The sequence below is a fragment of the Pongo pygmaeus genome, chromosome 14 (assembly GCF_028885625.2).
Source record: "Pongo pygmaeus isolate AG05252 chromosome 14, NHGRI_mPonPyg2-v2.0_pri, whole genome shotgun sequence".
In the NCBI taxonomy this organism is placed as follows: Eukaryota; Metazoa; Chordata; class Mammalia; order Primates; family Hominidae; genus Pongo; species Pongo pygmaeus.
This window is the reverse complement of record NC_072387.2, coordinates 32623283-32635741: the sequence shown is the minus strand read 5'-3', so window position 1 is coordinate 32635741 and position 12459 is coordinate 32623283. Positions and strand designations below refer to the sequence as shown.

Below are 12459 nucleotides of genomic sequence, written 5' to 3'. Positions count from 1 at the left end.
GCTGGAGTGGAAGCAAACCATTTTAGGGAAGATCTGTTCTAGCGATATTAGGTTTAGGAAAATCTTTCTGTTTTTCCTGCCAGATTGTGTTATGAGGACATAGACAATTTAACAAATGAGTCTTCTGACCCATCAGCAGTGGCATGTGATGAGAGCAGAGCTCTTAGATGGGAAAAAAGCAAAAAACTCTGTAGAAAATAGGTTGTTACCCAGCTTAATACTGTGTCTCTCTTGATTTTTTCCTCTACCTGTATACTCAATAGACATGTTCAGGGGGCAAACATTTTGGTCAGCTACATTTGCCTCTTGTGTGGTTTCTAACTACCCTGCAATAATATAATGAATAGTCTGCTAGAAAGTTAAAAATTATACCTATTAAACAAAAATAAGTTGAGTTTAGGTTACATGAGATGGATAAACCACTACCATCCTTGTGTTTTTGAAACCCTTGTGTTTATTTTAGAGCAGCAGGAGCAACTTGGAAAGCTCTTTTTGAAGATAGATAAGGAATTCTAATAAGATATGTTAACTTATTCATAACTTCATCATTTATCGTGTTATTCCCTATAGAGATATGACATACCTATTATTTATTTTAGGTGAAACAGCTTATGATCCTAAGCACTTCCATAATAGGGTCGGTAGAATCATGATTGATGATCATAATGTCCCCACTCTACAGTAAGTTTTATGCTAAGTTGACTATCAGAAGAGGGCTAAATATATTGGGCTTGATTTTTTGAAAATATTTTAACTAAAAATCTTCAACTTGAAATCAGTGAGATGGTGGTTTTCACCAAGAAATTAAATGAGTGGATGGCTCAAGATCTTGAAAACATCATAGCAATTCACTGTAAAGGAGGCAAAGGTAATAACATTTTCCTTTTTATTTCTCCCTTTCTAAAGACATGTAAATATAGATAAAGTACAAGAACAAGATACATATTGCTATTAATATGTATTAATAATTGTTAGCATTTTTAAATATTAGCTCCAAGGCTGAAAGAAGGGAAGGAGAAAGGAAAGAGGAGAGGAGGAAGGGTAGGAGATAGGGAGAGGATAAGGAAGGGAAGAAAGTAGGAAAAAAGAACTAAAGAAGGTTGAGCATATTTTCCCTTGTTTTCCTAGTATTTGGATTTCTTTATTTTTGGTTTGCCAGTTTATATCTCTCAAAATACCAACAGTCTTTAATTTTAGAATGTCAGAGTACTTTTATTTTATTTAAGGCTGATCTTTTTTATTTTTAAATTAACAAATAAAAAATCAATATATTTATGGTGTACAACATGATGTTTTGATATATGTAAACATTGTGAAATGGCTAAATCAAGCTAATTAACATATGCATTACTCCACATATTTTTGTGTGAGAACATTTAAAATCTACTGTCACAGCAATTTTCAAGTATACGTTATTATTAACTATGGTCACTATGTTGTACAATAAATTTCCTGAACTTATTCTTCCTGTCTAACTGAAATTTTGCATCCTTTAATCAACATCTCAGGCTGGGCACAGTGGCTCACATCTGTAATCCCAGCACTTTGGGAGGCTGAGGCAGGTGGATCACATGGTGAAGCCCCATCTCTACTAAAAATACAAAACATTAGCCGGCTGTGGTGGCATGCACCTGTAATCCCAGCTACTCAGGAGGCTGAGGCAGAAGAATTGCTTGAACCTGGGAGGCAGAGGTTGCAGTGAGCCGAGATCACCATTACACTCCAGCCTGAGCAACAAGAACAAAACTCCATCTAAAAAAATAATAATAATAAAGTAAAAACCAACATCTCCACAATCTCCCCAGTTTTGTCCCCCCAGTCCCTGGTAACCACCATTCTACTCTCTGCTTCTATGAATCTGACTTTTTTAGATTCCATAAATAAGTGAGACAGGCAGTATTTGTCTTTCTATGCCTGGCTTATTTCACTTAGCATAATGTTCTCCAGGTTCATCCATATTATCTCGAGTGACAGGATATCCTCTAAGGCTGAACAGTATGCCTTTATTTATATATACCACATATTCTTTATCCATTCATCCACTGATGACATTTAGATTGACTCCATAGCTTGGGTATTACGAATAATGCTGCAGTGAACACGGGAGTGCAGATTTCATTTCCTTTGGGTATATACCCAGAAGTGGAATCTCCAAATCATATGGTTGTTCTATTTTTGGTTTTTTGAAGAATCTCAGTGCTGTTTTCCATAATAACTACTAATTTACATTCACACCAACAGTGTACAAGGGGGATCCCTTTTCTCTTCATCCTCACCAACTCTTCTTTTGTCTTTTTGTTAATGACCATCCTAACAGGTGTGAGGATGTCTCTTTGTGGTTTTAATTTGCTTTTCCCTAATGAATAATGATGTTTAGCATTTTCTCATTATACCTCTTGGCCATTTGTGTGTCTTCTGTTGGGAAATATCTTTTCAGGTTCTTTGCCCATTTTCTAGAGAGGTAGCTTGTTCTCTTGCTATTGTGTTGTCTGAGTTGCTTTTTAAAAAAAAAAATTTTAACCTATTATCGAATGTATGCTTTGTAGATATTTTCTCCCATTCTGTAGGTTGTCTCTTTACCCTATAAATGTTTCCTTTGTTGTGCAAAAGTGTTTTAGTTTGATACAGTATCATTTGCCTACTTTTTCTTTTGTTGCCTACGCTTTTCAGTCATATCCAAAAATATCTTGGCCCAGACCAATGTCAAGAAGATTTTCACCTATGTTTTCTTCTAGTAGTTTTCCAATTTCAGGTTTCACAGTTAAGCATTTACTTTGAGTTGATTTTTGTATATTGGGTGAGATAGGTTGCAATTTCATTCTTCTGAAAGTGGATATTCAGTTTCCCCAGTATTGTTTATTGAAGAGACTGTCCTTTCCCCATCTTGGATTCTTGGCACCTTTGTTGAACATCAGCTGAGTATAAATGCATGGATTTATTCTGGGCTTTCTATTCTGTTCCATGGGTCTAGATGTCTGTTTTTGTTCCAGTAAAATTTAAGGTTGTTCTTAAACTTTGTGAGAACCTTTTAGAGTAAGGGAGCCAACAGAGATGCTATTTCAAAAATTATACTGGAATTTTTATAGTGTAATGATACGAAGAAGTTGACATTGGTGGAGTTAAAATGGGGAAAAAGCCATTTGTAAATCCAACCAATTTAAGTTCAGTTAGGTTTTCTCTCATTCAGGTTTAGGCTTTAAATCATCATCTAAGCATATTTCACAAATTTTGACAAACACAAATAATTACATTTTTAGTGGGCTCTAAATGAATTTTTATATCAAATTCCAGGAAAACATAACACTGTAAACTGACTTATATAATTCAGTAAAATCAAGTTTTAGTCTTATTGACTAGTTTCAAGCCCGTTAGTTAATATACAGGTTCTGTGTTTAGCTGTATATTAGTTAATATACAGGTTCTGTGTTTAGCTGTATATTAGTTAATATATAGGTTCTGTGTTTAGCTGTATATTAGTTAATATACAGGTTCTGTGTTTAGCTCTACAGGTTGGAATATTGTATATAGACTGGCAATTTACAATACCGTAGTTAAGAATATAGTGGTTGAATCATTTGAAATTGCCAGTTTTTAACCATCTTTTGCTTTAAAAATGGCCATTTCACATTGCCCAACCTAAAATGTTATTATTCAAGAAGTTAGCATCAGTCTTCTATTAACTAATGCTAATTCTTGCTTGAAGGAAAACATTCATTTCAAATTTTACTTTTTTCTTTCTTGCTGAGAGGGGGTTTACATTATTCTGTGTTCACATAATATTTTGTTGATTTTGTTAAAGGTTGTTTAGAGGGCTAATATTCAGCTGGTATGTACCAGAGCAGCCTCTTTTTTATGTGTTCATTCATATTAGTCTTGCTGTCTTCTGGTTAGTTGCTGCCTGCAGGTTACCATTAGTATCATGATAGTAAAAATATTTTATATTGATTTATAGGAGTTCTTTAAAGAATCTGAATGCCAGTTTTTCTTAGTCTTGCAATTATATTCTCCCCACATGTTGCCTTTTAAATTTGATTGTGATTTATTTTGTTGTACAAAAGTTTGTAAATTTTTGTTTTGTTTTGAGACATGATCTCGCTCTATCACTCAGGCTGGAGTGCAGTGGCACGATCTCGGCTCATTACAGCCTGAACCTCCTGGGGCTCAAGCAATCCTCCCATCTCAGCCCCTCTGAGTAAGTGGGACTACAGGTGAGTGTCACCATGCTTGGCTAATTTTTGTATTTTTAATAGAGACAAGGTCTCACTGTATTGCCCAGACTGGTCTCGAACTCCTGGACTCAAGTGATCCACCCACCTCAGCTTCCCAAAGTGCTGGGATTACAGGCATGAGCCATCATGCCCGGAGAGAAGTTTGTAATTTTGAATATGGTAAAATTTGTTTATCTATGTGTGTGTATGTATTTCATGCTTTTCTGTCATGTTTATGAAATTCACCCCTATACTGATGTAGTAAAGATATTCCACATTTCTTCAAAAATATTCAAGTTCCATTTTTAATATTTGGGTCTTTAATCTAATTGGAAGTTGGGGGAAGTGTTTTTTTCATATAGATAGCCAATTGTCCTAACACCATCAATTGCATGCTATTTTGTTCTCCGTTAATTTGTAATCCCTCTCAGTAATATACCAACTGTTTCTAAGTTCTCTCTACCACACTTTTGTAATTATTGTAGCTTTATAATATGGTTTGATAAAGACAGAATTGTCTTGCTCTTCTTGGAACTTTATTATTACATTCAATTTTAAAATCATTTTGTGACGTGCCATAATAAAACACTTTTAGGATTTTTATTGGAACTACATTGAATTTATAGATTAACTTGAGAGAACTGACAACTTTGCGATATTGAGTTGTACATGTGAATCATCTTGTTCATTCTTTAATAATATTTTATAATTTTTTTATCATGTCTTTGCACATCTTTTCAAAAATTCATTCCTACACAAATTGTGACTGAAAATGGAATCTCTTTTTTTCTATTACATTTGGGTTGTTTCCAATTTTTATTGTGATAAATTATGTTTTTTGTTTTTTGTTTAGAGATAAGGTCTCACTCTGTCACCCAGGCTGGAGTGCAGTGACATGATCTCAGTTCATTGCAACCTCCGCCTCCTGGGTTCAAGCAATTCTCGTGCCTGAGCCTCCAGAGTAGCTGGGATTATAGGCGTCCACCACCACACCCAGCTAATTTTGTATTTTTAATAGCGATGGGGTTTTGCCATGTTGTGCAGGCTGGTCTCTAACTCCTGACCTCAAGTGATATGCCTGCCTCTGCCTCCCAAAGTGCTGGGATTACAGGCATGAGCCACCGTGCCCAGCCCAATAATACTGCTTTTAAAAATACACATTTCTTATTGCACCTGTGGCCACATTTTTGTTGAGTGTATACCTCAGATTAAAATTGTTCTGTCTTAGGGTAATGAATCTTGAACTTTACTTGATAATGTCACCTGTTTTCTAAAACAGTTGTACCAATTTTTACTCCACTGGTATTGTACACTTCAAGCATTCCATATCTTCCCCAATACTTGCAATTCTAAGTATTTTTATTTTTAGCCTTTGGGTGTTTGTGTGATGGCATCTTATGGTGGTGATCATTTGCATTTCTATAATTACTAATAAGATTGAGGAAGTTTTCTTAAGATTATTATTTGGATATCCTTTATGTAAAGTAACTTTTTAATTTTCTTAACCATTTTTCTCCTGGATTATTCATCTTTTTTCTCCTGATTGTAGGAGTTCTTTATGTATTCTGATTTCAATTCTGTTATTGGTCATAAATGTATTCAAGAAAGCTTTTCTGCTCTGTGATTTGCCTTTTCTCTCTCTCAGGAGTATCTTTTGGTTAACAGAAGTTCTTAGTTGTATTACCATCATAGGTATCATGCTTTCCCTTTATAAAGTTTGTGTTTTTGTGTCCTGATTAAGACAATTTTCCTTGAGTTTAAAGGACATTTTACTACTATATTTTCTTCGAGAAGGTTCATTCCTTTTAAAATTGATTTATGTGTGTGGTGTGAGGAAGACATCAGGTTTCATCTTTTTCCATGTATGGCTATCCAGTTATTCCAGCACACTGGTTCAGAAGATTTTCATTTCTTTACTACCCTGAAGAACATGAATCTGTTTCTGACCTTTCTATTCTGTTCATTGATTTTTCATCTGTGTGCCAATAGCACAACTATCTTACTGTAGCTTTCTAATACGTCCTCATCATCTTTTTCTTTTTCTTCACAATCGTTTGGGTATTTTAGGTCATCTATATTTCCATATAAATTTGGGAATCAACTAGTCAAATTACACACACTGGATAGAAATTTGTTTGGAATTGCATTGAATTTATAGACTGGGGAGAATTGAATCTTTACAATATTGACTCATCCAATCCATGAACCAGAGGTATTCTCTCATTTAGTTAGGTCCTCTTCAATTTCTCTTTATAATGCTTTCTCATTTTCTGTATAGAAAGCTTGCATATTTTTGGTGAGATTTATTCTTAGATGTTTTTGTGATTATTTAAATGATATCCCTTTAAAATGTTTATTTTCTAAATGTTTTTTATTGTTTTAAATGCAGTTCATTTTATTTATTAATCTTGCAATTAGCAACTTTCCTAAACTCACTTTTTTTTTTTTTTTTTTTTGAGGTAGCGTCTCATTCTGCCACCCAGGCAGGAGTGCAGTGGCATGATCATGGCTCAGTACAGCCTCAACCTCCCTGGGCTCAGGTGATCCTCCTATATCAGCCTCTTGAGTAGCTAGCACTGCAGGCAGGTGCCACCATGCCCAGCTAATTTTTTCATTTTTTGTAGAGATGGGGTTTCGCTGTGTTGTCCAGGTTGGTCTCAAACTCCTGTGCTCAAATGATCTGCCAGCCTCAGCCTCCGCCTCCCAAAGTGCTAGGACTGCAGGCCTGAGCCACCATGCCCAGCCTAAACTCACTTATTAGTTCTACTAATTCATCTATAGATTCTTTTGGATTTTATGGTACATGATTACATCATATGAAAATAATAAATTGTATTTTTTCCATTTCAGTCATTTATCTCCCCTAGCACTGGCTAGAACCTTCAGTACAGTGTAGAATTAGAAGTGGCAATAGCAGCCATCAACATACAGTTCCATTCTCAAAGGAAAAGCTTTCAACATCTCTCCAATTGCTTTATGACTCTGTGTGTGTGTGTGTGTGTGTGTGTGTGTGTGTGTATTAGCTACCATTTATCGATTAAGAAATTCCTTGGCTGGGCGCCATGGCTTGCACCTGTAATCCCAGTACTTTGGGAGGCCCAGTGGGGGCAGATCACTTGAGGCCAGGAGTTTAAGACCAGCCTAGGCAACATGGTGAAACCCTGTCTCTACTGAAAAATACAAAAATTTGCCAGGTGTGGTGGCACATGCCTGTAATCCCAGCTACTCTGGCTGAGGCACGAGAATCATTTGAACCCAGGAAGCAGAGGTTGCAGTGAGCCAAGATCACACCACTGCTCTCCAGCCTGGATGACAGAGTGAGACTCTGTCTCAAAAAGCGAAACAAAAAAAAAAAAGAAAGAAAGAAAAAAGAAATTCTTTTAGCTTGCTAAGAGTTTTTTTTTTTTAATCATGAATGGATGTTGAATTCTTAAAGATTTTTCCGAATCTTTGAAATGATAATTTTTCTACTTTATCCTATAAATAAATGTGGTTAATTACATTGATTAAGTGGTAAACAAACATATTTCTGGAATAAACGTAATTTAGTTGTGCTGTATTATTTTGTTAAATATTTATTAAATTATTTTATTATTAAATTGCCGGATTCTGTTTGTTAATATTTTGTTTAGGATTTTCAAATTCATGTCATCTGGGCGATTGGTTATAATTTTCCTTTCTCATAGTTTTTTCAAATCTTGGCTTCGTAAAATGAGTTAGATTTCATTTTCTCTGTTTTTATTCTCTGGGTAAATTTATGCATGCTGATGTTTTTCCTTCTTAAGTGTAAAGTGAAATTCACCAGTGAATGCACATTGGGCTAGAGTTTTCTCTGGAGAGAAGTCTTTAAATTACGGCTCAATTCCATATATAGAATGTTTTTATAATTTTATTTCTTTTGCCCATTTTGGTAGATTATAGTTTTCCCAGCATTTGTCTATTTAATCTAACTCTGCAAATGTCCGGACATCAAATTGTTCACAATATCATTTTACCATTTTAATGTCTACAGAGGTGTTCCCTTTTTTATTCCTGACATTGCTTTCTTGGTGCCTTCCCCTTTTTTTCTTTTGATTAGTCTCACCAGGGATTTATCAATTTTACTAGTCTTTTAAAAGTACCAAATTTTTGGCCTTATTGGTGGTCTCTATTTTTTATTTCCTCAATTACTATGATATTTAGTATTTTCTTCTGTACTCCTTGGGTTAATTTTTTCTTTTCCTGACTTCTTGACATGGATAATTCTTAGAGTGTCGACCACTCTCTTTTCTATTTACCATTTAAGGCTACAAGATTTCCTCTAAGAATTGCTTTAGCTTCATCCCATAAACTTTTATTTGTAGTGTTTTTATTTTACTTCAAACTATTTTCCAACTCTGTGCTTGTTTTTTTTTGACCCATGAGTAATGTAGAAGTATACTTCCTTATTTCCAAACATATGAGAATTTTGTATTTACCTTTAAATTTTTGATTTCTGATTATATTGTGTTGTGGACACAGAACATACTATGTATTTTTTTCTTTTTCAGTTCTTTGAAATTTGTTTAGACTTGCTTTATGGCCCGGAATTTGGTCGATATTGTCAAATGTTTTCTGTGCATTTGAAAATAACATGTATTATGCATTGTTGAGAACAGTGTTCTATGTACATCTATTTTATTTAACTCTTCTATTTTCCTACTGACGTTCTGTTTTCATTCGATTGAATTTTAATAATATAATTCTTTCCTTCTCACCCTCTGTCATTACCTTGGAAGTCATATACTCCTTTTCTGTGTTTTTATTAATTACTGTAAATATTTCAACCTGCATCCTTGATTTAGCTATTAATTTTTGTTTATGTTGAGCCTGCATCTAGAAATCTCCCTAAACTCTCTCATTAGATTAAGGAGTTATTCTAAAGATTTACTTACTACACTGACTTTCTACACTGGTTAGGCTCTGCAGTATACTGTTAAATGGAAGCAGTGAAGAGAGGGCACTTTTGTTTAATTCCAGGCTTTAAAGAAAATGCTGTCAATATGATGTCATTAATATGATGTTCCTGGTAGGTATTTTGGTAGATTCTCTTTGTTGAGTTAAGGAAGTTTCCTAATTGTTGTTAATTTTTAAAGTCACAGGTGCAGGCTGAATTTTAGTGAATGCTTTTTCCTGCATTAATTGAGATAATTGTAAGGTATGTCTTCTTTAATCAATGAATATGATAAATTGCATTAATATAGATTTCTGATATAGGATGATTCTTGTATTTTTTGTTATTTGTTTTTTAATGGGCAAAAGACTTTTTTTTTCTTTTTGAGCTTAGATTTTTGGTATAATTTAACTTTTAGATTTGGAAGTACATATGCAGGTTTATTGGTAATATTGTGTGATGCTGAGGTTTGGGGTGTGATTGATCACATCACCCAGGTACTGAGCACAGGACCCAATAGTTAGTTTTTCAACCTGTGCCCTTTTCTGCTGTGCCCCCTCTAGAACTCCCCAGGGTCCATTATTGCCACCTTGGTGTCCATGAGCACCCATTGTTTAGCTTTCACTTATGAGTGAGAACATATGGTATTTGGTTTTTTATTCCTGCATTAATTTGCTCAGGATAATGACTTCCAGCTGCATCCATGATGCTGCAAAGGAAATGATTTCTTTTTTTTTTTTTTTTTTTTTTGAGATGGAGTTTCACTCTTCTTGCCCAGGCTGGAGTGCAATGGCGCAATCTTGGCTCACTGCAACCTCCACCTCCCAGGTTCAAGTGATTCTCCTGCCTCAGCCTCCCAAGTAGCTGGGATTACAAGCACCTGCCACCACGCCTAGCTAATTTTTGTATTTTTAGTAGAGATGGGGTTTCACCAAGTTGGCCAGGCTGCTCTCGAACTCCTAACCTCAGGTGATCTACCCACCTCAGCCTCCCAAAGTGCTGGGATTACAAGCATGAGCCAGCATGCCCAGCATGTTTTTTTGTTTGTTTGTTTGTTTTTTGAGATGGAGTCTTGCTCTGTCACCCATGCTGGAATGCAGTGGTGCAATCTCGGTCACTGCAACCTCTGCCTCCTGGGTTCAAGCAATTCTCCTGCCTCAGCCGTCTGAGTCACTGGGATTACAGGTATGTGCCACCACGCCCGGCTAATTTTTGTATTTTTAGTAAAGACGGAGTTTCACTATGTTGGCCAGGCTAGTCTTGAACTCCTGACCTCAACTGATCTGCCTGCCTTGGCCTCCCAAAGTTCTGGGATTACAGATGTGAGCCACTGCACCTGGCGCATGGCTCTATTTTGAAGTATGTTCCTTTGATTCCTAGTTTCTTGAGTGTTTTTTTTTTATCAAGAAAGATGTTGAATTTTATCAAAAGCTTTTTTTTCTGCATCTATTGAGATGATCATGTGGTTTCTGTTTAATCCTGTTTGTGTGGTGAATCACATTTATTGGTTTGCATATGCTGAATCTTGTATCCTTGGAATGAAGCTTACTTGATTGTGAACTTTTTGATGTGCTGTTGGATTTGGTTTGCCAGTATTTTGTTAAGGATTTGTGTGGCCGTCTTCATCGTTGAGATTACCCTTTAGTTTTCTTTTTTTTATTGTGTCTTTGCCAGGTTTTGGTTTCAGGGTGATGCAGGATTCATGGAATGAATTAGGGAAGAGTCCTTCCTCAGTTTTTTGGAATAGTTTCAGTAGAACTGGTACCAGTTCTTCTTTGTATAGTTGATAGAATTCAGCTGTGAATACATCTGATCTGGGCTTTTTTGGTTCATAGGTGTTTTATTTTTCTTTTTTTTTCGAGATGGAGTCTTACTCTGTTGTCCAGGCTGGAGTGCAGTGGCATGATCTTGGCTCACTGCAACCTCCACCTCCTGGGTTCAAGCAATTCTCCTGCCTCAGCCTCCCGAATAGCTAGGATTACAGGCACCTGCCACCACACCTGGCTAATTTTTGTATTTTTAGTAGCAACGGGTTTTCACCATATTGGCCAGGCTGGTCTCAAACTCCTGACCTTGTGATCTGCCCATCTGCCTCAGCTTCCCAAAATGCTGGGAGTTCTTTAGGTTTCTATTAGGTCCAATTGGTCAAGTGTTGAATTTAAGTCCAGAATTTCTTTGTTAGTTTTCAGTCTTTATGATCTGTGTAATGTTATCAGTGGGGTGTTGAAGTCCCCTGACTATTGTTGTGTGGCTGTCTTTTCATAGGTCTAGAAGTATCTGTTTTATTAACCTGGGTGAGCCAATGTTGGGTGCATATATATTTAGGATAGTTAAGGCTTCTTGTTGAATTGAACTCCATATCATTATGTAATGCTCTTCTTTGTCCTTTTTTACTATTGTTGGTTTAAAGCCTTTTTTATCTGTTTTAGGAATAGTGACCCCTGCTCTTTTTTGTGTTTTCTTTGTGTGATAGATCTTTCTTCAACCCTTTACTTCGAACCTATTGGTGTTGTTACATGTGAGATGGGTCTCTTGAAGACAGCAGACAGATGGGTTTTGTTTTTTTAATCCAACTTGCCACTCTGTGACCTTTCTTTCTTTCTTTTTTTTTTTTTTTTTTTTTCAGAATCTCGCTCTGTCATCAGGCTAGAGTGCAGTGGCATGATATTGGCTTACTGCAACCTCTGACTCCCGGGTTCAAGTGATTCTCCTGCCTCAGCCTCCTGAGTAGCTGGGATTATAGGCATGTGCCATTACGCCTGGCTAATTTTTATATTTTTAGTAGAGACAGGGTTTCACCACATCGGCCAGGATGGTCTTGACCTCCTGACCTCGTGATCTGCCCACCTTGGCCTCCCAAAGTGCTGGGATTACAGGAATAGCCACCGCACCCAGCCCACTCTGTGACTTTTAAGTGGTGTGTTTACATTGAAGGTTACTATTGACATGTGAGCTTTTCACCCTATCATGAAACTGTTAGCTGGTTTTTTTGTACTTTCTATTGTGTGGTTGTTTTATAGGGTCTGTGAGCTGTGTACTTCAGTGTGTTTTTATGATAGCAGGTATCATTCTTTCATTTCCACGTTTAGAACTCCCTTAGGCATCTCTTGTAAGACTGGTCTAGTGGTAACTCTCTTGGCATTTGCTTCTCTAGAAAATATTTTTACTTCTCCTTCACTCATGAAGCTTAGTTGGGCAGGATATGAATCTCTTGATTGTAATTTATTTTAAGAATTCTGAAAATAGACCCCTCAATCTCTCCTGGCTTGTAAGGTTTCTGCTGAGAAGTCTGCTCTTATCCTGATGGGGCTACCTTTGTATGTGATCTGGCCTTTTTCT

The 12459-nt window shown here is 36.2% G+C and overlaps 1 protein-coding gene across 1 annotated transcript in view; it reads left to right on the top strand.

Annotated features, from left to right (window-relative positions):
* Window positions 1-12459, top strand: part of LOC129011229 (phosphatidylinositol 3,4,5-trisphosphate 3-phosphatase TPTE2-like) — an 87119-nt gene that overhangs the window by 46936 nt on the left and 27724 nt on the right. Inside the window, exons 14-15 of the mRNA XM_054445978.2 lie at window positions 600-681; window positions 780-868. Of these exons, the coding sequence (XP_054301953.1) occupies window positions 600-681; window positions 780-868 (171 nt within the window). The remainder of the gene's footprint in view (window positions 1-599; window positions 682-779; window positions 869-12459) is intronic.